This window comes from Prionailurus bengalensis, chromosome D1 (assembly GCF_016509475.1).
Source record: "Prionailurus bengalensis isolate Pbe53 chromosome D1, Fcat_Pben_1.1_paternal_pri, whole genome shotgun sequence".
Lineage (NCBI taxonomy): Eukaryota > Metazoa > Chordata > Mammalia > Carnivora > Felidae > Prionailurus > Prionailurus bengalensis.
In genome coordinates, this window is record NC_057346.1 from 111,012,239 (window position 1) to 111,035,349 (window position 23,111).

Sequence of the window (23,111 nt, forward strand, 5' to 3'; positions counted from 1 at the left end):
CCTAAGCCACGCCCCGGATGTCCCGCCTGCGGTGGGGGGGGCTCCTCGCTTATTGGCCTCTCCAACCCAACATGGAAGCGCCCTACGCAACTTCAAGTGCCTGCTCCCCCCTAGCCAATCAGAGGAAAGATGCTGCTGGATCCCGCCTCTTTCAGGGGCACCATTGGCCAATCAGAGTACGCCGTAAAAGATGAGCGCGGAAAAGGTGAAACCAGCCGGCCCAATGGCAGCGTCTCAGAGTGTAGGCTCCGCCTTTCGGCGGACAGGCCGCTCAGCAAGGGAAGGAGAGGCAGCGCTTCAAGGTGGGTGCTCAGGGGTCAGCTGTTAGAAGCCGGACCTCGGCGGCGCGGCGTCGGGGGGTGAGTGCGGTGCTCTCGTCGGCCCCGTCGACTCTGCGCCAGGCTTCATCTCGGTCTGCTCACGACGCGCGGCCCGGGTGTCCTTCAGCGCGCCGCGAGCGGACCCGTGACCCGGCACCGTCAAGGCGCATGCCCCGCCCGCGTCTGTGGGGTCAGAGGTCACGGCGAAGGTCGGGCAGATGTTGGGCTAGGTGCCTGGCGCTGGAGTCAGCGGTCGGGCAGATGTTGGGCTAGGTGCCTGGCGCTGGAGTCAGCGGTCCTAAGAGATGGGCCCGAGACAAGTCACAGATCACGGGAAGGGCACTTTCGAGCTTCGGCCAGATGCCAAGCTCTGGGCATGTACACCTCCCTTCGTTCTCGTGGCCCCCATTCCACAGATGAGAAAACATGTCAGATGACCTCCCCCGCCCAAGGTCACTTGGCAGGCTAGGAGACCGGTCCAGAAGGACCTTGATGCTGGGGAAAAGAATTTGGTCCCGAGGGTTATTTAAGCCTTTAAAAGGGTTTCCAACGGGGGTGGACTGTGGGTGTGCAGGAGTTCCATGCTGGTCCCACTCTCTCCACCCCTCAACCCCCATTGTGTGACTTCGGACAAGCCACTTAACATGGCTGAGCCTCAGCTGCTCTGTGTCTCTCACGAGGGATCCTTGTAAGGAGCATATGACAGTGTGTGTGACCCCCTAGCCCAGTGCCTGACACAGCGGGCTGTCGGTGCTGGTGGCTGCTGGCCAGCTTATTTGGGTCAGCTTTGGGGAGGATGAACAGGGGAGGGGAGAGGTGGGAGGCAGGAGCACCGATCGGGGAAGAGGGGAGGGATGGATTTTAAAGACTTCTTAGAAGGTGAGCTAGATGGAACGTGGGCCCGCAGATACTCCCTAAATCTTAGCCTCGCTGAGCGGAGTCAGGTTTGGAGGGCTGAGAGGTGCCACCCCTGGGAACAGGGAGGCCTTGTGTGCCTCTGACAGGAGTGGGGGGAATAGGAGACCAGGTGACACATTGGGGTCAGGGCTCCCGCGGTGCCAGACTTCCCGCGGGGACAGGTCTGGGACCCACCCGTGTCTCCCTCCGTTTTCACGCCCGCAGATGCACTGCCTGACTACAGCTACGCTGCTTCGGGCCCTGGCCCAGGCCGCACGTGCAGGTAGGACCGGGGGAGCCTTTCTTGGGGCGCAGGGGGGCCCAGCCTCCCGATGCGAGGCCGCCGCTGACAGCGTCATCCCCCTCCTTCCAGGGCACCCCAGTGGCCGGAGCCTCCACAGCAGCACGGTGGCAGCAACCTACAGTGAGTCCCGGGGCACCTTGAGCCTCATTCCTGATCAGGAACTTGCCAGAGGCAGGGGGGGAAGCCTGGGTTCTAGTCCTGGCTTTGCCAGAGGCTCCCCCTCTCTGAGCCTCCGTTTCTGCTCTGTCATGACGATCAAGTTTGAGTATGATTCATGGGGGCAGGGTCTGCAAGTTAGGGGGTGGGGAGCCTTCCCTGTGGCCACACAGGGGCATCTCAGAGCTACCCTGCGTGGCACAGGTGGGAGGGGGTGTGTTGGGGCAGGGGACTGCCAGGTGTGAACCTTGGGTGTGCATCCTCCTCACCAGGACCCCACCACCCAAGCCCCTTCCAGCCCCCTTCAACTCCTGGGCTCAGATGGCTGCCCAGACACAGGGAAAGGTGGGCAAGGATTGGCCAGGGCCAGAGGCAGGCCTCTCCGAGCTTGCTGAGGTCGGAAGTTTTGGTGAGCGAACAGGCCCTTGGGGGGAGGTCCAGCTGGAAGGAAGCCCAGGCCCTTTTTTTTTTTTAATTTCTTTTTGAATGTTTATTTATTTTTGAGGGAGAGAAACAGAGCCGGAGTGGGGGGGAGGGCAGAGAGAGAGGGGAGACACAGAATCCGAAGCAGGCTCCAGGGTCCGAGCTGTCAGCACAGGGCCCGACGCAGGGTCCGAACCCACAAACTGCAAGACCATGACCTGAGCCGAAGTCAGATGCCTAACCGGCTGAGCCCCCCCCCCTCCCCCCCCCGCCGGCACCCCGTGACCAGGCCTTTTCTCCTTGAGTCGGGTTCGTGGGGGACTTGAGCATGTGCGGCTGTGAGAAGCCCTATCACGACGGCCCCTCCGCTCACCTCCCCTGCAGAGTTCGTGAACATGCGGGAGACCTCGATGGACATGAAGTCGGTGACCGACCGGGCGGCTCAGACCCTGCTGTGGACTGAGCTCATCCGAGGTGGGCCCTGGGGGGAAGGGGCCGCACGGGCGGGGCGTGGGCACAGATTGTTGGGGGAGGAGGGGCCCCCACCCACCACCACGCCCATGCTGCCCACAGGCCTGGGCATGACCCTGAGCTACCTGTTCCGGGAACCGGCCACCATTAACTACCCGTTCGAGAAGGGCCCGCTGAGCCCACGCTTCCGGGGGGAGCATGCACTGCGCCGCTACCCGTCCGGAGAAGAGCGCTGTATCGCCTGCAAGCTTTGTGAGGCCGTCTGCCCCGCCCAGGTGAGCCACTGCGGCCCCTGCCCTCGAGGAGGAGGCTGCAGCCTGCTGCGGAGAGGGGGATGCTGGGCAGCCTGGGGCCCGAACTCTGGTCCCCCTACTGGCTGTGTCCCCAGGAAAGCCCCTTTCCCTCTCTGAGTCCCGTTGCCGGGCCGGTTCAGCGTTAGTGAGTCATCGGAGGCAGGCTTGTGGCCCTGAGCGGGCCGCGTGACCCACGTGACATGACCCACGTGGGTCCCGCGCCTGGGGATCTGGTCAGGGGCGTCAAACCTGGGCTTGGGAGCCACGGGGCGGCCCCTGAAGGTCTCCGCTTTTGCCCTGAACACAGCAGCAGTCTCAGGAGCTGTGCACGTGTGCCTGTCACAGGGCCAGCCCTGAGGACACGCGTGCCGCAGCAGAGGCCCTCCCTGCCCCTGGTTGCTGCTCCTTGGAGCCCCCGGCTCCAAGTTCTGTCGGAGGGTCTCACGTGGACCACCCAGAGGCGGGGGCTGTTAGTGTAGAAACAGAAACATCCAGCTGAGGCTCCTGGGCAGGCCCGTGGGCGTGCCCAGCTGGAGCCCCAGCGGGCACCGTGGTCACTCATCACCACACAGTGATCCCGCCCCCGCTGCCGAGGCTGCTCCAGGCCATGCGCGGTGGCCTCGATGTCTCTGATCCAGCCACCCCGGCGCGCAGAGAAGAGCCCCCAAACAGCAGAGGTGGTAACAGTCACCGGGCAGTGAGCAGCGTCCACGGATCAGGCATTGTTCCAGCTCATGACTTATCTTTACATCAATCTAGGATGCAGAGGTGATCATCCCTGTCTTTATAGACAGGGAAACTGAGGCACAAAGAAGCAAGGCTACCAGTCTAGGGTCCCACTGAATGTGGGCATTACACTGCTGGGGGGCACGTGAAGGCCTTTGAAGGTCCTTCGGGCTGTGGGAGGTTGGCCTTTTCCCTGCTGGCACAAAGCCGTACCCAGAAACTGAGGGTTAAAGACCTACCTTCGGGTCTGGGCTTTGAGCCTCACTTGCTGTGTGGCTTTGGGAAGCCCCTCAACTTCTCTGAGCCTGAATTTTCTCATCCCTTAAAGGGGGATAACCAGACATAAATGGGAGAGCTGTTCAGCGTGCAACCGACAGCAATTGGGCTAGTCCTGAGGACCCCTCTCGGGGCTACAGGCCCTGCAGTGAACGGAGTAGGCAACAGTCCTCCCCTCGTGGGACTTAGGCTCTCAGGTGGGAGATGGTGGCAGTTAACAAACAAGAAAAATGTCAGCCAGGGCACATGCTAGGCTGTGTGACGGGGGCCTCCTGGGAGGGGCGGCAGGGAAGGCACATCAGGCTGAAAGTGGGTGGCAGAACCTGTTCCGTGGCCCCAGAGCGACCCCTCCAGGACAGGAACGAAGGGTAAGGAGTGCCCCGTGCCCCTCTCCCAGGCCATCACCATCGAGGCCGAGCCGCGGGCCGACGGCAGCCGCCGGACCACGCGCTACGACATCGACATGACCAAGTGCATCTACTGCGGCTTCTGCCAGGAGGCTTGCCCCGTGGACGCCATCGTCGAGGTGAGTGGGCATGGGGTTGGGTGAGGCCGGGGCAGCGGCGCCTTGGAGCCACCTCACGTGGCCGCCCCGCCCCCGCCTGCAGGGCCCCAACTTTGAGTTCTCCACGGAGACACACGAGGAGCTGCTCTACAACAAGGAGAAACTGCTCAACAACGGGGACAAGTGGGAGGCCGAGATCGCCGCCAACATCCAGGCCGACTACCTGTACCGCTGACGCCCCCGCGGCCCAATAAAAATGCTCTGCCCTCCCGCACCGCCTCTGTCCTGAATCCCGGCCACGGCCTGTGGACTCCTCCCCAAGACAGGTCCTTCAGTGGGGCCACCAGAGGTGGCCCGGCCTCCCTGTGGGACTCTGTGGGCCCCTTTGGGGCTCCCTGTGGCTGTCAGCCCAGAGCGGCCCTGCTGCACACCCTTCTTCTGGGCGATGCCTCTAGGCTCGGCCTGGGGTCTGCTATTCCCATAATCCTGGGTGCCCACGGGGCCGGGGCCGGGGCTGGGCCTGCCCTTGCCCGAGGGCCTCCCACGACTCCACCCTACGGATGTGGAGCCTGCCAGAGCCTCAGGCAGAAGTACATCAACCGCAGAAACTCAGGCCAGGGCGTTGTCCTCCCTGGGGGCAGGGAGAGGCCTGCTGGGGGTGGTGGGTAACTGTCACAAGGAGGTGACACAGACCCCCGCTGCGCCTGAGCTGGCCTTGTCTCATCTCCAGCCACATCCCCTTTCCTCCCCAAGTTCCCCAGGCCGGGCTGCCGGCTTGGCTTCTGCCTGCTCAGAACTTCCGGCTTCGCAATCCCGGCAGCGGCGTGGTTTCCCTGTGGGGCCACACGCTAGCCCGGTGTGGACAGAATCGTCAGAGACGGCTCCCGCGAACTCAGTGCCAGGGCCTGCGGAGGGACTTCAGTATATTCTCAGCTGTGAGCAAACAGCTCAGAGAGGTGAAGTGACCGGCTCAGAATCACACAGCATGCGTCCGATGAAAACTAACTCGGTCGGAGATCTGAGTCCCCCTTCTCCGTCGTTTCCAAAAGTACTTTTTTTTTTTTTTCCAACGTTTTTTAATTTATTTTTGGGACAGAGAGAGACAGAGCATGAACGGGGGAGGGGCAGAGAGAGAGGGAGACACAGAATCGGAAACAGGCTCCAGGCTCTGAGCCATCAGCCCAGAGCCTGATGCGGGGCTCGAACTCACGGACCGCGAGATCGTGACCTGGCTGAAGTCGGACGCCCAACCGACTGCGCCACCCAGGCGCCCCTAAAAGTACTTTTTACAAAACACTAACCACCCATGATGTTTCACGGAAAGAAGGGAGAGGAGGGTGTTCTGTGAACCAGTCAGTGCGGGAAATGCCCCAAGTGCCCTCTTTCTGTGATAGGCACCGCGTGTGACCACGTTCAAGGCTCTGAGAAGGCCTGTAGCAAAGAACCCCAGCCTTTCCCCAACTCATTCCCCAGGACACCCCTTTTTCTCCTCACTGCTGCTAGCTGGGCCATCTGGTGCTGAGGTGGCCCAGGACCTGCTTGGGCCCCCACAGCCTAAGGAACAAGGTGCAGAGCTGAGGAGTGAGTGCAGGCCTGGAAGGGAAGACCGGCCCCTGGGAAGTGTCTGTGTGCCTCGCCCCCGGCCAGCCCGGTGGCTGTGGGATGCTGAGCTCTGCAATAATAAGGCAGGCTTAAAACTCCTAAATCACCTCTAATTTCACTTTTCCCAGGTAGAACCAGCCTTAGATAATTGTCATGGAGCCTATATCTGTACACAGAGAAACAGAACACTTCTAAAAATGGATCAGGGGGCGCCCGGGTGGCTCAGTGGGTTGAGCGTCCAACTCTTGATTTCAGCTCAGGATGCGATCCCGAGGTCACGGGGTCGAGCCCTGTGTCAGGCTCCGTGTTGAGCGTGAAGCCTGCTTGAGATTCTGTCTCTACCCCTCCCTCTCCCGCTCTCGCTCTAATTAAAAAAAAAAAAAAAAATTAAAAATGAGTCAGGCTATCCAGCTCCTGACTGGATTCTTCCCCCTTCTGACTTGTCAGAAACTGTACACGCGCGCGCGTGTGTGTGTGTGTGTGTGTGTGAGTGTCTGTGCAGCACCTCTAATGCCATTTTGTAACAGTGGGGTCCTGGGCTCCCCTGCACCAGGAGGTATTGACTGAGGCCCCCACTGGTGCTGTTTGGTTGTGTTGAGGGGTCCTCCCCACCCTGGAAATAGACCTACAGTGCCCCAGGATGGGGGCCCCCACTTTTCAGAGGACACTGACCTTGGCCGTACTTTCCACCCCCAGCTCTGGGGCTCCATCTGCCCATCACTCCACCCCTCAGAGGACCTTGCCATGTGGGATTCAAGGATCACTAGAGTTGAGGGGCCCCTTGCACCTCCTGTCCCCGGTGGGTATGGTCCTGGCCCGTCCAAAGTGCAGGCAGCTGGGCAGGTGTGAACCTCAGCTCAGGGGTGCTGGGGCAGGACCAAAGTCTCCAGGGCGCCCCCAGCTGCGGGGGGGGGGGGGGGGAGCGACAGCTAACATTGGGTGCCCAGCCCTGAGTGGAAGGACGTAACATGGCCTGGCCCTCCATGTCCTGTTGCCATTGAGGAAAAAGGCCCAGAGAGGGTGAGCACCTACCCAAGGGCACAGAGCACTGAGCCTGGAGCTTAGGTCCCTCCCCCGGGTGGTCAGAGGCAGGAAGGTGGAAGGATCCGGTGCAACTGTGGTCTCATGAGAGGCGGCGGCGGTCCCGGAGGTGAGGGAGCGTGCGGGGGACACACGGCTCTTGGGAGCCCAAACCTCAGCGTGTTGGGGTCCCTTCAGCCATAGGCCTCTAGGTGGGGGTGGGGGTGGGGTCCCATGCCCTACCCCGGCCGCCTCCCCGCACCCTGGGCCACGTAGGCGTGCGCGGTCGGCGCCGGTCTGTGTCCGCGCTCTGGTCTCTGGGCCCCTCGGCACACTCCTCCAATGGTCCCCCAGGAAGTTAGGGCGGGCGGGGTCGCAGCCGGAGCCCGGCGACCCTCCCAGCGGCTCTCGGGACTCCGGGTGGGGACTGCGGGGCCCGGACGGGACGGGGCGGGGCGGGGCTTCCGTGGTCCCGCCCCTCGCGGCCCCGCCCGCCGGGGAAAGTGAGTTGCGTGGGCGCCGCGGCGGGGAGCGCAGTGCCGGGAGCGGAGCGCAGAGCCGAGGGGTGCCGCGTGCTGCTGGCCCGGGGGTGAGTGCCCCGGCAGGGGTCTGCAGAGCCCGCAGCCCCGTCTGCCACCCTCGCTTCGCCCTGCGCCCGGAAGGGGATCTTGGAACCCCCACCCAGCTGGATCAGTGGATGAGACTCAGTCTGCCGGCCCGCCCGCCGCCCGCCGGGTGTCAGGCCTTGGTGGGGGCCACAGTGGCGAGGAGGAGGAGGAGGGGGAAAGAGAAGAGGAAGAGGAAGATGGGGAGTTAACAGCCACTAACTACTGAGCCCAACTCCGCTGGGCCTGGTGGCGCGCTGGTGGCGCTCAGAGCTTTCTCTGTGGCATCTTCCTCGGAGGGCGGGACCCATTCTACAGATGAGGAAATTAAGGCCCACCCAACTACAAAGAGGGAGAGCTAGAGGCAAATAGGGTCACTCCAGCTCCAGAGCCTACTGGTCTGGAATAGAAGAGGCCTCAGGCCCGCCCCTCCAGTCCAGCTTTCATCCCTGGGTCAGGGGCTTAGAGGAGAGATCTGGGGGTTCCTGGAGTTGGCCTTGGCCTCAGTCCCTGAGGGACCAGAAGGAGGGGATATAGAGTGAGGAGAGGGCTGCAGTCTGGACCCTGAAGGCCACAGAACTGAGGAAACTTCATTTGCTCCATCAAAGGGACTGGGGTGGCCCCTGGCTTGGGTAGGGGCCAGGGAGGATGGGGGGAAGGGGTGAGCCAGTGGAGTCCTAAAATGTGGGGGAGGGGTCTGACCAGCTCCCTACACACCGGGCCCACCCCAGCTTGTCCTTGTCGCCAAGGGAATTGCCGAGGGTGAGGCCCTGTGAGTGAAGGGTGCAGCGTGGGGCCGCTGGACCCTTGGATCCCCAGACCTGGTTCCCTACAACCCTCCTGCCTTTCAGGGTGCTCAGGGCAGAGAACACATATTTCCTCTGAGCACATATTGTGCACTGGGACTTCCAGACCCGCAGCCCCAGGGCTGGGCTCCTGCCTGGCTCGGCCACCTGCTGACCACCTGATCCCAGACCTCAACTCTCCAAGTGCATTGACCCGTCTGTAAAACAGGCCTACGGGGTCCTCTCCCCCCAGGATTGCCATTAGACTTAGAGGTAGTGTGGGTAAACTCTCATTATGTTTACTCCCTACTCAGGTCCTGTCTCTCCTGGGGCTGGCCAAGTCCCATTTACCCAAAGAGGAAGTGAAAGTCCAGAGAGGGTGAGAGACTCCCCCAAGGTCACACAGCCAGTCACAGTTTGGGCAGGGCTCTGAACCCTGCTCCCTGGCCTTCTGGGGATGGAACCCAGCCCCTCCTGCCCACCCTTCCCTGTCCAGGGCCCAATGCTTCTGCGGCCTCGGGCTGCCTCTCAGCCTTTTCTCCTCTTCCAGGCTGGGGCCGGGGCTGCATTCCCTCGTTAGACCGAAGTAACCCAGGCCCCGGGGGGCGGAAGTGACCAGCTGGGCTGGCCCCAACCGGCCCAGACAGCCAGCAGGGCCTTTGGTGCCAATTGGTCACCCTCTCAGTTGGGGACCTCACTCGTGTCTGTCCCCTTCCCCCACAGTTTGAGAGCTAAGGAGACTGAGTCCCACAGAGGGGAAGTGGCTGGCCCTGGGCCCCCAGAGCGGGGGGCCATGGAGTCCTGGCTTGTGGGCCAGGGCGTCTGCGGGGCCTCCTCCCTCGGCATTTGGGCAGGGCCCCGGCGGGCCCTTCCTGCCCGTGTCAGTTTCCAGTTTCATTTTGTGGATTTCGACACCTGGGAGGCTGTTCCGCCCCAGTGTAGACAGCAGCTGCCAAGCAGTCCGGGCCTCAGGGGCATGTCTGCCGCCAGGCATCTCGGGCCTCAGTGAGGGGAACCGGCGGAGACCCCGCCCCCTCAGCACACACCCAGATACCTCAGGGAGGGAGCAGGGCTCCAGCTGCCCGTGGGGACAGGCCCGACCTCAGTGCTGGGTGTCTGGGTCACGGATGGGTGCTCCCTGGTGTAGAAAGGCGAGGGCCATGGCCAGCGAGGGCCATGGCACTTAGGAGGCCGGCTGTCGGAGGTGACCCTTGGCCTGGGGCGCCGAGGGTGATCAGGATCCCAGGTGAGGGCAGGCCACAGAGGAGGGACAGTGGGAGCAGAGGGCCAGTGGGAGAAGAGCCGGTGCCACCAGCGGTCAGGGGTGGGTGTCCGGGACAGGGCAGAGCCCGCTGGGAAAGAGCTGGAGTGAGGTCGGGCTGTGGCTCAGGCTCCCAGTTGCACGCTTCCTTCCTGTGTGACCGCAGCACCCCTTTGAGGCTCCCCAGGCCTCAGTCTCCCCGTCTGTCAGATGGGGTTGGTAGCGGGACCTTCCATGGATTGAGCCGCGGCGGCCGGAATCCCTACTCGACGGGGAGCCGTCTGTGGTCCCCGCCGGCTGAGCCCTCACCCCCTGCCCGTCCCACAGGACCATGGGCTCCATGTTCCGGAGCGAGGAGGTCGTGCTGGTGCAACTCTTCCTGCCCACCTCCGCTGCCTATACCTGCGTGAGCCAGCTTGGCGAGCTGGGTCTCGTGGAGTTCAGAGACGTGAGTGGGGCCGGGCGCGCGTGGGGGCGGGGCTTGTCCTTAGGCATCCTAGATGGTGCGCCGCCACCCCCACACGGCCCCTGGCTGTGCCTGAATCCCGGCAGCCTCTGCCGTAGGTCCTCTGCTCCCCGAAAGGCCAGCCTTACGCACGGCTGGGACATCTCGCCTCCTGGGCCCCGTCACACCGTCCCCGGGGCACGCAGAGCCTGGTCCGTCTCCAGCTGGGCATCTGGAGGTTCATGGTGTCCTCACACCTTTTGGTGGGGGGAGGGGGAGGCAGCCATGGCCTGTAGAGAGCCAAGCCTGGGCCCTTGGGTGGGGACCTCCCCGGCCCCCTCCCCAGAAAACTGACGCCTCTGTGCGGCAACCACAGCTCAATGCCTCGGTGAGCGCCTTCCAGAGACGCTTCGTGGGGGATGTTCGACGCTGCGAAGAGTTGGAGAAAACCTTCTGTGAGTTGGCCCCAGGCCCACATCCCAGGCAGGCTTCCTGGGGGAGGTGCCAGTCGAGCTTGGGCTGAAAGGAAGAGTCCTGGTGCCCCAGGTGGAAGGCAGAGAAGCGAGGTCCAGGCCAGGCCCTGCAGAGCCGGGATAGGGCAGCTGGGGTCTGTGGGGCGTTCTTGACAATGGGGTTTGCTTGGAAGAGACCTCGAATACCGCGTGAGGGCCTAGGAATTCATCCAGTGGTTGCCGGGAGCCACCATGGTTTCTAAGCGGGGGAGGGGCTCAGAGAGTTTTCTTTGCTACAGATGGACTGGGGTGGGCAGAGGCCAGTATCCAGGGACAGGTGCCCCAAGGAGCTGCTGCTTCTCTAACCCGGACAAGAGGGACCCCTGCCCTGGACCACCACCGTGGGGCCCAGGCCCTGGGCGGGGGCCGTGGCCAGGGCACGGGAGCGGGCAAGCAGTCCACACGAGGTTGGGAGGAGATACAGGCTTGGCCTGGGGTTTTTCTGGGGGTCTCGGATCCAGTGAATCGATTAGCTGGTGGCCAGCGGAGTTTGGGGCGGCATTCGGGACCCCCTAGACATCAGGCAGCCCTCGGCTAGCGGTGGCCACTAGCCGGTGTTGGCCCCCGGACGGCCTCCCCTGACCCCGACCCTCCGCACCCAGTGTTCCTGCAGGAGGAGGTGCGGCGGGCCGGGCAGGTGCTGTCCCGGCCGGAGGGGAGGCTGCCCGCGCCCCCGCCCCGGGACCTGCTGCGCATCCAGGAGGAGACGGACCGCCTGGTGCAGGAGCTCCGGGACGTGCGGGGCAACCAGCAGTCCCTGCAGGTCCAGCTGCACCAGCTGCGGCTGCACGCTGCCGTGCTGGGCCAGGGCCACAGCCCGCCGGTCAGCTCCAGCCCGGGGAGGCGGGGAGGCTCGCGTGGGGCTGGGGGTGCCAGGCCCCCGTCCGGTCGCGGGGCTCACGCTGCCTCTCGGCTCCCAGTTGGCAGCCACCCACACCGATGGGCCCTCGGAAAGGATCCCCCTGCTCCAGCCCCCCGGGGGCCCGCACCAGGACCTGAGAGTCAAGTGAGTAGGGGGCGCTTCACGCTTCTCAGCCGGAGGCCCTGACTGACTCCTTGTCCGGTGCTCTCCTCGCCCACCCTCAGATTGCCCCCCGGCCTCCTCCTTCTGGCCCAGAATTTCCGTGGCTCGGGGCGGGTTCTCCTCTTTTTTTAAAATGTTTATTTATTTTCGAGAGAGAGAGAGAGAAACAGAGTGTGGGTGGGGGAGGGGCAGAGAGAGAGGGAGACACAGAATCCCAAGCAGGCCCAGGCTCCGAGCTGTCGGCACAGAGCCCGACGGGGGGCTCGAACTCACGAACCGTGAGATCACGACCTGAGCCAAAGTCGGATGCCCAACCGACTGAGCCACCCAGGCGCGCCGGGTTCTCCTCTTCTGGGCCCTGCCGGGGTGGGGAGGCTCTGGCCTTCTCCCTGGGAGCAGGGCACCCGTGCCTGGCAGACTGTCCTGAACAGGGGGCCTGGCCGGGGCTAGGTAGGGGGAAGCTGGGGCGGCCCCCGCCCAGCCCGGCCGGCCCGGCAGCTTTGTGGCAGGTGCCGTGGAGCCCTCCAAGGCCGCCGCCCTCGAACGCCTGCTCTGGAGGGCCTGTCGTGGCTTCCTTATCGCCAGCTTCCGGGAGACAGAACAACAGCTAGAGGACCCCGTGACGGTGAGGGCCGGGGAGGCCCGGGCTGGGGGTGCGTCCCGGGCGGGGCCAGGACCGCAGGTACAGTGGGGCCCCCTCCCGCAGGGCGAGCCTTCGACGTGGATGACCTTCCTCATCTCCTACTGGGGCGAGCAGATAGGGCAGAAGATCCGCAAGATCACGGACTGGTGAGATCTGGGGGGGGGGGGGAAGAGGGGGGCCTGGGCGCCCGCTGTGCTTGTGCCTGTCACCACCCTGTCCCCCGCTCTGCCCCGTTACTCCGCCTCTGCCCAGCCGGAGCCCCCTGGGGCTCCCCTCACGTCCCCCCTCCTCCCTGCCAGCTTCCACTGCCACATCTTTCCGTACGCGGAGCACGAGGAGGGCCGCCTCGGGGCCCTGCAGCAGGTGCAGCAGCAGAGCCACGAGCTGCAGGAGGTGGGCGCTGGGGGCCGGGCCGGACGCCCCGCACCGCCGCACCCCTGCTCCTCCTAACCCCCACCCCGCGCCGGCCGCAGGTCCTGGGGGAGACGGAACGCTTCCTGAGCCAGGTGCTGGCCCGCGTGCAGCAGCTGCTGCCGCCCTGGCAGGTGCAGATCCGCAAGATGAAGGCCGTGTACCTGGCCCTCAACCAGTGCAGCATGAGCGCCACGCACAAGTGCCTCATCGCCGAGGGCTGGTGTGCCGCGCGCGACCTGCCCACCCTACAGCAGGCGCTGCAGGACAGCTCGGTGAGTGCGGCGGCTCTCCCACCGCCCCCTCCGCCAGGCCCCCCCCTCCCCTTCCTCCGGGGAGGCTGCCCTGATGGCCTCGGCCATCCCGAGGTCGTAGAAGCCCTGGGACGGGCCAGAGCACCCTGGAGGCCAGCTCAACAGGCCCTGGCCCGGGGGATCTTGGGCCGTCGGAGGGAGCCTCGGGCTACGCATCCGTGAAATGGGTGTCACGGCCGTCTGCCGGCGCCCGTCGGCTCTCACGTGTAGCGATGGGGCTCCCTCTCCTGGGTCAGCTCATCTCAGGCTCTCCCTGGATCTCCCGCGGTTGGGGCAGGTGGGGCTGGTCGACCTCTCTCACAGAGGGGGGGAGCGGTCCCGAGTCTCCCAGGCGCCCGCCCAGGGAGCCCCGCCTCTCCAGCCGGGTCTGGCTGGGCGTGTCAAAGGGTCCCTGAAGGTCCCCGCCCTCGGTCTCATCCCTCTGTCTGCCCACCCGGTGCCCCAGAGCGAGGCAGGGGTGAGTGCCGTGGTTCACCGCATCCCCTGCCGGGACATGCCCCCCACGCTCATCCGCACCAACTGCTTCACGGCCAGCTTCCAAGGCATCGTGGACGCCTACGGCGTGGGTCGCTACCAGGAGGTCAATCCCGGTGAGAGCCATGGAGCCCCGCGGTGTCTCCCCACTGGGCCCGTCCCGCCCCCTTAAGTTGAGAAGCACACTCCCAGCATTCCGGGGTGGGGGTGGGGGGCAAGGGGAGGCCGCATGGGAACTTTGTGTTTATCCCCAGCAAACCCCCTAGCGAGGCTTACGAGGGGTCCAGCGCGGGGCTGTGCAAAGAACAGGTTTTGCCGTAGAAACAGTTCAGGTTTGAGGTCCCACTTAACTTGGCACATTTCGTCGTTTCTCTGAGCCTCAGTTTCCACATCTGTAAAATGCGACGCATAGTTCGGCCCTCAGAGCGGTGCTGGGAAGGCTGCCCGTCATCAGATCGCAGGGCAGCAGTCCTTGAGGCCAGAGTTAGCCGGCCCAATGATGCGCTTTTAGGCCGCACCGTGTTTGTGAGAAGCGTGAATTGGGGGCCGTCGGGCTCTCCCAGGAGCACACCCTGAGGTGGGGACTCAATTAAAGAGAGGTGCTCCTGGGAGAAACCAGTCAGGGACCGCAGGGGCAGGGGGGAAAACTGAGGGCTGGGGAGTTGCGGGGGCCACAGGGGGGTGGCTCTCCTCCCTCCCCAGCCCCCTCTGCACTCCTGGGGCACCTGGTCTGTCACCTGCCTGGTTCTTCTCCCTCCAGACACAGCTCTCCCTGCAGCAGGCTGGCTGCAGTGTAGCCAGTGGCCCAGCGGCCCCCGTGTCACCGGGTGGGGACCACGGTGGGTCTCTGAGCCCAAAGAATGGGTGTAGGAGGTGAACCACGGTGGGGCCCGTTTTTGGAGAGGACTTAGTAATTGGCCAAGGAAGGGTCCTGCCTCACCCAGGGGGCTAGAGGCAGGGTGCCGGGACCCCCCCGAGGTGGCCCAGGCAGGACGTGAGAATGGAACCATCGAGTGAACGGTGATCAGGGCCGCATGCAGTCCTTCGGGGCCTGCCGTCCCGCGGGGTCAGCATCCTGGAGCTCGACCTGGGCCCCTCCCGTCTCGCGTGCTCACAGCTCCTCCGTGTTGGCAGATGCCAGTCCAGCTAGGGCAGCCTGACCACCGGGCGGCCAGTTGACAAAATGCCCCCAGCTCTCGGAGCAGTCACTTTGGGGGGTATCAGTCTGCCAGGGCTGGTGCAGCAAAGCACACAGGTGGGGGCTTAAACACGGGTACTTCTCGTCTCCCAGTCCAGAGGCTGGAAGTCCGAGATCCCCGTGTCCGCAGGGCCGCTTCCTTCTGACGGGGACTCCGTTCCAGGCCGACTTCTGTGCTTGGCTTGGAGACGGCCACCCTCACGTTTAAGCGGCACTCTCCCAGGGAATGCGTCTGTGTCCGAATCCCACCCCCCCCCCCCCAATTTTTAAAGTCTATTTTTTTTAAGTTTTTTTATTTTAATTTTTTTTTTAACGTTTATTTATTTTTGAGACAGAGAGAGACAGAGCATGAACAGGGGAGGGCCAGAGAGAGAGGGAGACACAGACTCCGAAGCAGGCTCCAGGCTCTGAGCTGTCAGCACAGAGCCTGACGCGGGGCTCGAACCCACAGACCGCGAGATCATGACCTGAGCCGAAGTCGGATGCTTAACCGACTGAGCCACCCAGGCGCCCCTTTAAAAGTCTATTTTGAAAGAGAGAGAGCGTGAGCATGAGCAGGGAAGAGGCGGGGGGGGGGGGGGCGGAGAGGATCCCAAGCAGACTCCACGCTGTCAGCACAGAGCCGGACGCGGGGCTCAAACTCACAAACCGCGACATCATGACTTGAGCCGAAATCCAGAGTCGGACGCTTGGCCGGCTGAGCCACCCAGGCGCCCCCAAGTTTCCCCCCTTTTATCGGGATGCCATTCCTAGCGGGGTAGGGCCTGTTCTGCTGATCTCCTTTCCCTTGATCACGTCTGTAGAGACCCTACCTCCAAATTAAGGCCACTTTCTGAGGGACTGGGGATTAGGACTCCAGTGTATCGTTTTGGAAGGGACACGACTCCACTCCTCACGGGGATGTGCGTTGTGGTCCTCGTAACGCCCATTAGGGGTTTTTCCCATTTCGCTGAAGGGAGAGTGAGACCTCAGAGGTTAAGCGACCAGCTGGGCCTTCCGGAACTTGCCATGTGTGGGTCAGGACTGCCACCGGGCTCTCTGTTCTTTCCGAGTGTATGCTTGTAGCTCTTTTAACAGCAGCAGGACCCGGTTTACATCGAGCGCTGCGGCCCACCGGTACTGCCCTGATAAACTCACGGGCAGCAGCTCTACGAAGCAGCAGTATTGAACCTCCAGTTTATAGATGTCGGAACGGAGGTTCAGAGAGGTTAAGTCACTAGCCCACCGTCACACAGCCAGGGCTCTGGAACGCAGACACACGGCCTGGCGCCCCTGCCTCGCTAACACCCGTCCACGTTTCCTGGGGTCCCGGGGCCTGTCCCGGGGGGTCCTGGCTGACCGCCTGGCCCCTCTGCCCGCAGCACCCTACACCATCATCACCTTCCCCTTCCTCTTTGCCGTGATGTTCGGCGACGTGGGCCACGGGCTGCTCATGTTCCTCTTCGCCTTGGCCATGGTGCTCACGGAGAACCGGCCGGCCGTGAAGTCGGCGCAGAACGAGGTGAGGGCCGGCCCGGGGGGGCCGGGTGGGTTGGGGGCCCGCGGCGGTCCCTCACGGTGCCCCCCCCACCCCCAGATCTGGCAGACCTTCTTCAGCGGCCGCTACCTGCTCCTGCTCATGGGCCTGTTCTCCGTCTACACCGGCTTCATTTACAACGAGTGCTTCAGCCGCGCCACTGCCATCTTCTCCTCCGGCTGGAGCGTGGCGGCCATGGCCACCCAGTCGGACTGGAGGTGAGGCCGGGCCGCGGCACCACAGCCCCCCCCCCGCCCCCCGCCCCCCGCAGCCCCCGACCACCCCGTACTGTTGCCACAGTGACGCGTTCCTGGCCCAGCACCCGCTGCTCGCCCTGGACCCCAACGTCAGCGGCGTCTTCCTGGGACCCTACCCCTTCGGCATCGACCCCGTGAGTCCCTGCCACTTGCCACGGTGGGGGGGGGGCCGGGGCTCCTCTGCTAACCCTGACCCAACCTTGACCCTGACGTTAACCCTAACCCCCCGCCCCCGCCCTTCAGCCGTGCTCGCCGAGCCCCTCCTGAGTGCCGGGCCTGGTGCCGGGCACAGGAGGTGCGGGGGTCCGGAAGGACGAGGGGGCCCCCCTCGCTTCAGAAAGCGGAGAAGCGTATGGTAGGAAGGGCGGCCCTCGGCTTGTTCTTGGCCTGCTGCGCCGGGCACCGTCCCGTGCCCTTGATGTGATGTGATGGGATACTTAGACAACCCCGTCAGCACCGCCCCCATTTCACAGATGAGGAAGCAGAGGCACAGGAGATCACAGGCTCAGTGTCCCCTAGCTAGGAAGAGCTGGGGTCTGGGCCATTCCCCTCTGCCGCCCCACAGCGGGCAGGTGGGCCACAGACGTGCCGAGGCCCCGCGGGGGCAGACGGGCTGCTGAGGGACCCGGGCGGGGAGCCCCCCCCTCCCCCCCCCCCGCCGCGTGACACCCGTCCCTCCTGCCACCCCAGATCTGGAGCCTGGCCGTCAACCACCTGAGCTTCCTCAACTCCTTCAAGATGAAGATGTCCGTCATCCTAGGGGTCACCCACATGACCTTCGGGGTGGTCCTGGGAGTCTTCAACCACGTGTGAGGGCCCGGGCTCCGGGGGACACCGGGGCAGGCGGGGCCGGGACGGCCCGGTGGGTGACCCGGCGACCCCGCCCTTCTCCCGGCGCAGGCACTTCGGCCAGTGGCACCGGCTGCTCCTAGAGACCCTGCCGGAGCTGGTCTTCCTGTTGGGGCTGTTCGGCTACCTGGTCTTCCTCATCGTCTACAAGTGGCTGCAAGATTATGCCGCCAGGGCTGCCTCGGCCTCCAGCATCCTCATCCACTTCATCAACATGTTCCTCTTCTCCCGCAGCCCCACCAACCAGCCCCTCTTCCACGGGCAGGTGCGCAGGCGCGGGGGTGCCGGCCCACACCCACTACGGGGCCACCCGGATGGAGCCTCATCTGAGAATCGGGGACGCGAGTCAGACCTCCCTCCTCCGGGGAGCCGGGGAGGTGGGAGGAGGGCCGGCGCGGTGGGTGCTGGAAGCTTCCCCGCTCCGAGGACTCCTTGCGGAGCCACGTCCCCGGGGGAGGGGCCGGCCGCAGGCTCTCTGGGCCCGGGCTGGGTGCGCGGCGCGGCTCAGAGAGGGCCGGTGACTGGGACCCCCTCCCCCGCAGGAAGCGGTGCAGTCAGCACTGGTGATCCTGGCCCTGGTCATGGTGCCCGTCCTGCTGCTCGGCACCCCGCTGTTCCTGCACTGGCGGCACCGCAGCCGCTCGCAGAGGGGGCCCGCTGGCCGACAGCCGGTAGGGGGGGCGGGGGGGACGGGGGGGGGGTTGCCGGGAGGTTTGACCCCACCCCGGCCTTCTCTCGGCCTCCGAGGGGCTGCGAGCGGGCGGCGGCGGTGGCGGCCCGGGCCCCGTCCCTGCTCATGCCACCTGCTCCCCACCCCCAGGATGAGGACAAGTCCGGGATTCTGGACTCCTCCGATGCATCCGTGGCCGGCTGGGGCCCTGATGAGGAGAAAGCGGGGTGCCCGGAGGACGGAGAGGAGGCCGAGGTGGGTGTGGTCTCCCCGGGTGTGCGTGTGGGGTGCCGGCCGCCGCCCGGCCCGCCCCTCACAGCTGCCCGCCCCTCAGTTTGTCCTGTCCGAGGTGTTGATGCACCAGGCCATCCACACCATCGAGTTCTGCCTGGGCTGCATCTCCAACACGGCCTCTTACCTGCGCCTCTGGGCCTTGAGCTTGGCCCACGCCCGTGAGTGACCCGGTCGCGGCGGGAGGGCTGGCCGGCCGCAGCTCGAGTCCTGGCTGCCTCTGCCGCTCAGAGCTGCTGGCTGGGTGGCCTGGGCGGGTCACTTCTCCGGGCCTCGGTGTCCCCTCTGTAAAGGGAGGATGTTGGAGGAGATCCCCCACCGGCTCCACAGGAAGGCGGGCTGCCGCGGGGGGCTGGGCGGGCGCCCCCTTGGCCCTGGCCTCCACTGCTGCCTCCCCGACCCCCCAGAGCTGTCGGAGGTCCTGTGGGCCATGGTGATGCGCTCGGGCCTGGGCCTGGGCCGCAAGTTGGGCGTGGCAGCCGTGGCACTGGTCCCCATCTTCGCCGCCTTCGCCGTGTTGACCGTGGCTATCCTGCTGGTGATGGAGGGGCTCTCGGCCTTCCTGCACGCGCTGCGGCTGCACTGGTGAGCGGCCCGCCTGGCCGGCCCGGGGTGGGGGTGGGGGGCGCAGCGCAAGGGCCAGGGCCTTCCCCTCACCGGCTCTCCCCTGCTCATCCCCAGGGTGGAGTTTCAAAACAAGTTCTACTCAGGCACTGGCTACAAGCTGAGCCCCTTCACCTTCGCTTCAGAGGAGGGCTAGTGTCTGTCTGCGGCCGCACCCCGGTCCCTGCCCTTAGCTCCGGAGACAAGAAATAAAGATGTAGGACTGGGAACCGCGTGTCAGTCCTGTCTGCGGTGCCGGGGGCTGGGCAGGCAGGCCCGGGTTCTGGGCATGCGCCGGTCCCACCCCCACGGGACTCCCGGTGTCGTGGGCCCCGCACCCTGCTTTATGCTCATCTCCCTCGTCCCCTCCTTTGCAGCTGAGGTTGGTGCAGGGTACGGCGGGGTGGGAGGCCCTGGTGTGGGATCTAGAGCCTCGAGAAGTTGGGGAGAGGCCCCACGGCACGTCTGCAGTAATCCCAGAGCCTTGGGGTGAAGTAGGGGCGGAACTAGGACCCAGGAGAGACGTTTCCAGCACATTCTAGTTCCGAATGAGTGTCTTACCAGGCTGAGCTGGTGGGGAGCGAGCTCCTCATCCACGGGATGCGCAAACTGGCTATAAGAGAACGTTCCGGACACTCTGGGCATGAAGGGTGATGTCTGGCACAGATGGGCCAATACTTCCACGCCCTGGTGCCAGCCCCACCCCAGGCACTCACGATGGTCCAAAGCGAGGACACACACACACGCACGCACGCACGCACGCATTCCACACGGGGCAGTGATTACATACATACACACGCCACCGTCCTGCAGAGAAGGGCAGAGGCTGTCCAGGGCCCCGCGGGTGAGGCTGAACTGGCCTCCGGGCCCCACCGCCCCTTCAGGGGAGGTTGTGGTCTCTCCCATCCCTCCCTGGGTGACCGGTCCTGTTCCCCTGAGGCCATCCTCCGGCTGGTGGGGTGGATGATGGCATTTCACATGTCTTTCTGGCCTGGGTCCCCCCACCGGCTAGAAGGCAGCACTAGTGCTTCTCAGAGGCCTTGCTTGCTCGGGCCGAAGAGCTGCAAAGTGGTTCTTCCGGCAGGAGGCCCCGGGAACAAAGGCCGCTTTGAGGCCAGCGAGGCCCTGGGCACAGCAAGCCGGGTGGCCTGGCGCTCATCTGGCCAGCTGCTGGGAGGAGCCCGTCCCCTGGGTCCAGGACTGCCCTGCTCGGAGCCCCCAGACGCGGTGGGGAGGGCGTGGCTGGCGGGGCCACAGGGCAGAGCCTGGGTGGGCACAGGAAGGAGGGGGGAGCATCGCTCTGGGTGAGAGCTTACGCAGGCGTGAGGGACCGTTTATTGCTCAGATACCAAAACACATTCACCTGGTTAAAATTTTAAATGTCTAGAAGGGTGAATAGCGGGAAATGTCCCTCCTGCCTTGGCCAAGCAACCGTTCAGTTTCCTCCGGGATACACCATTGCTTCCAGTTTCTACATCCTTCCAGGGGTCTTTATGGGGATGGGGGTGGGTTGGGAGCCTTGCCTGACACTTAGGACACGCCTGACAAGGGTGACAGTGAGGAGCGGTTTGTATGCTTTTATTGTTTGTATAGTACAATCTCTGGTAGCAGAAACGTGTGCACAAAATAACAATTCAAATAAGAGTTCAGAGTAAAAGAAAATCATCCCAAAGGACATTTAATATATACGGGTGTCACAGGCCTACTGCATCCACACCCCCACATTCCGTATACTGGCTGCTCTTTCCCACCAGAATGACCCGTCAGGGACACGGGGGGGGGGGGGGGGGGGGCGGGCAGCGAGGGCGGGGGCACCTGGCCGAGGGCCAAAGCCGGGCCTCCGGCGCCCCACGGCCCCCAGCAGAGGGAGCCCCCGGGCAGGACGATGCCAGGGCAGCCAGCCCGGTCACAGGATCCCCGAGCAGAGGCAGAGGAGGAAGAGAAAAGCTGCAGACGTTTGGGCCAACCCCGCTTTCCACGGGGAAGGCAGCCGGGAGACGTGTGTGTCCCCAGGACCCCACACTGCTCCTCGGCCGGCCGTGGGCTCTGTGTGGGCCACAGCCGCCTGCCCGCCCCGAAGCCGGGGTTAGAGAAGCACATTCAGTTACGGAGGAGAGCAGGGCGGGGGAAGCGCCCGGTTAGGGGGCGACGCGCCGGCCTGACAGGTCCCTGGGGGCTACGGTCACGGGACGCAGACAACGGCTCACCCCCCTCCCGGGCCGTCTGCGGTCTCGTGCATCCGCCACGTGGACCAGAAGGTGAAGGAGCAGCTTCGGAGACTCGCGGCCGGGCCGCAGAGCGACGTCACAGTCTGGCCCGGCTGACGGGCCACCCTCGGGAGCGAGCGGCATCTACACACATCGTTCGCTACCCCAGAGAGCCTGGCTGCCGTGCTCACAGCCGTTAATTCACATCCTTGAAAAAACCAACGTTAACCAAAAAAGTACCCGCAGGAACACGGTTCACTCTTGCTGTCTGCCATATCTGACTGAAAACTTCAGGCCCCGGACACAAGATGCCTTGCCTAGATTAAAAGGATTCTGAGATATTGCACTATTGTACTATATTTCTGCTTCCCGATCTCATCGCAGAGTCCTAGTGAAATCGTAAACAAGATATGAAATAAATGTTACTCAGTTTTAATACAGTCTTTCGTATCATACACATCTGTGTTGGGCAGCGAGACATCCGAGCCTTCGTGCCGCAGGTACGGCAGTCGGAGCACCGAGGGCCCCTCTGGCTCGGCCGCCCCTGCACGGTCCAGGGATGAAGCCGCTGGCGCCTCCCACGCTCACACCCCGAGCTTCCTCTTCTGGTCGAAATAGGCATCGAACCTTGCCTGGGCATAGTCCTAGGAGACACAAGGAAGGGCAGGCTCACCAAGGACTCCCGCCCAGAGCCGCCCACGTCCCGCACCCCCCCCCCCGCCCCCGCAGGGCAGGGCCCCAACCACCAAGGGCACAGAACAGAACAGCTCCGGCTGCCGCAGGCTGTCCGGGAGCCCAGGCACCAAGCTCAGTCACCCTGGCCACCCTGGCCCCGAAATCCAGACGGGACCCCCGCCTACGTATTTGTGCGCTGCCACGGTGCGCCATCTTGTCGACTGGAACGCTGCAGACAACGATGCAAACAAAGGCTCCCCTCTCAAAGGAAAAGGTCCCGGGGGTGTCAGGAAGCAGAGGACAGAGGTGCAAGAAAGGACGCACCATGGGTTTTCTGGAACCCCCTACGGCATGATTACTGCCCAGAATGAGAGAGGGAAGTAAGAAAAGCTGGTCTCGCGTTCTGGGCATTCGAGAACGAGAATGGTCAAACCAGCGTGTGTCTCTGGGCCTGCTCCCCCATCCACCCGTCGGGGTGGACGACGCGATCTCTTAAGCACCTGCTCCAAACTGAAAAGCGTGTGACGCTAACTGCCGGAAGATCACAGCATCGCTGTTCACAATTCGGTGTTGGGGTGTAACTTCTGTGCCACAAAAATTAACTCCTTCACGCACACGGTTGGGCAGTTTTCACAAACGCATACATCGAGTTCAGCAGCACCCCCACAGTTACGATAAAGAATATTCCGGCACACTCGAGTTTCCACGGGTCCCACCCCGCCGCCTGGCCACAGGCAGCCTCTGAACCGATCTCGATCGGTACGGATTGCTAATAGAAAGCTTTTCCATAAATGGAGTCACCCGGTCTGTACCCTTTTGCCTGGCTTGTTTCACTCAGCGTTAACGTTTCTGGGACTCATCCGTGCTGTGGTGAGCATCTGGGTTCATTCTGGCTTACTGCGGGGTACTTTTCCATCATCTGGACCTCACACGGCACATTTATCCGTTCATCCGATCGGCATGGAGGGTATTTCCATTTCAGGGCTATCACACAGAAAGCTGCTGTGAGCATTTGAACCCAAGTCCTGGCGTGGATGTATGCTTTCACGTCTCCTGGATCCATGATGCCACAGTAGACTATTGGGCTGTACGGTAAACGTGTGGCCGGACTGTCTTCCAGACCGGCCAGACCCTCTCACCAGCCCCCTCGGCAACGTATGCCAGTTCCGGCTGCTCCACATTCCTGCTAACGTCTGATATTGTCAGGGTCTTAAAGTTAGTTTTAGCCACCATCACAGGTGTGTAGGGAATCACACTGAAGATTTGATTTGCATCTCTTTTTATGACTAATTACATCATGCAGACAAAAAGATGTGTACTGGCCATTTGTTTCTCTTCTGTGCAGTGTCCCAATCTTTTGCCTGTTTATAAAGGAGGT

General features: G+C 63.8%; 3 protein-coding genes across 22 annotated transcripts in view; 2 read left to right on the top strand and 1 right to left on the bottom strand.

Annotated features, from left to right (window-relative positions):
- The first annotated feature begins 217 nt into the window (after nucleotides 1–217).
- Nucleotides 218–22,983, top strand: NDUFS8 (NADH:ubiquinone oxidoreductase core subunit S8). Of its 5 annotated transcripts, XM_043581868.1 has the most exons (8): nucleotides 218–302; nucleotides 1,443–1,641; nucleotides 2,485–2,574; nucleotides 2,674–2,846; nucleotides 4,264–4,392; nucleotides 5,388–5,393; nucleotides 15,205–15,209; nucleotides 22,972–22,983. In XM_043581868.1, exons 2-6 carry the CDS (start codon nucleotides 1,443–1,445, stop codon nucleotides 5,391–5,393), a joined length of 597 nt encoding a protein of 198 aa, XP_043437803.1. In that variant the 5' UTR covers nucleotides 218–302; the 3' UTR covers nucleotides 15,205–15,209; nucleotides 22,972–22,983. The 5 variants fall into 5 exon arrangements, with proteins under 5 accessions (XP_043437803.1, XP_043437799.1, XP_043437801.1 ...); XM_043581866.1 differs by lacking the exons at nucleotides 5,388–5,393; nucleotides 15,205–15,209; nucleotides 22,972–22,983 and adding an exon at nucleotides 4,475–4,645 and having other exon boundaries at nucleotides 225–302; nucleotides 1,443–1,500; nucleotides 1,591–1,641; XM_043581867.1 differs by lacking the exons at nucleotides 5,388–5,393; nucleotides 15,205–15,209; nucleotides 22,972–22,983 and adding an exon at nucleotides 4,475–4,645 and having other exon boundaries at nucleotides 266–359; nucleotides 1,443–1,500; nucleotides 1,591–1,641.
- TCIRG1 (T cell immune regulator 1, ATPase H+ transporting V0 subunit a3) lies at nucleotides 7,478–19,081 on the top strand. 6 transcript variants are annotated; one of them, XM_043581825.1, is made up of 21 exons: nucleotides 7,478–7,582; nucleotides 8,698–8,762; nucleotides 9,972–10,092; nucleotides 10,466–10,544; nucleotides 11,204–11,424; nucleotides 11,522–11,607; nucleotides 12,124–12,250; nucleotides 12,332–12,414; nucleotides 12,568–12,661; nucleotides 12,742–12,954; nucleotides 13,439–13,583; nucleotides 16,027–16,166; nucleotides 16,242–16,399; nucleotides 16,482–16,572; nucleotides 17,129–17,247; nucleotides 17,339–17,552; nucleotides 17,830–17,958; nucleotides 18,108–18,212; nucleotides 18,292–18,409; nucleotides 18,656–18,833; nucleotides 18,930–19,081. In XM_043581825.1, the coding sequence occupies exons 3-21, from the start codon at nucleotides 9,976–9,978 to the stop codon at nucleotides 19,006–19,008; spliced, it is 2,496 nt and encodes an 831-aa protein (XP_043437760.1). In that variant the 5' UTR covers nucleotides 7,478–7,582; nucleotides 8,698–8,762; nucleotides 9,972–9,975; the 3' UTR covers nucleotides 19,009–19,081. The 6 variants fall into 6 exon arrangements, with proteins under 6 accessions (XP_043437760.1, XP_043437759.1, XP_043437757.1 ...); XM_043581824.1 differs by lacking the exon at nucleotides 8,698–8,762 and having other exon boundaries at nucleotides 7,485–7,582; XM_043581821.1 differs by having other exon boundaries at nucleotides 7,513–7,582; nucleotides 18,108–18,409.
- The window catches only part of CHKA (choline kinase alpha), a 61,671-nt gene continuing 59,957 nt past the window's right edge, over nucleotides 21,398–23,111 (bottom strand). For 5 of the 11 annotated variants that reach the window (XM_043581856.1, XM_043581854.1, XM_043581850.1 and 2 more), the window contains one exon: nucleotides 21,398–21,702. In XM_043581856.1, coding sequence (XP_043437791.1) covers nucleotides 21,447–21,702 — 256 coding nt within the window. In that variant the 3' untranslated portion in view covers nucleotides 21,398–21,446. The remainder of the gene's footprint in view (nucleotides 21,703–23,111) is intronic. The other 6 variants (XM_043581859.1, XM_043581857.1, XM_043581855.1 and 3 more) reach the window with 3 other exon arrangements.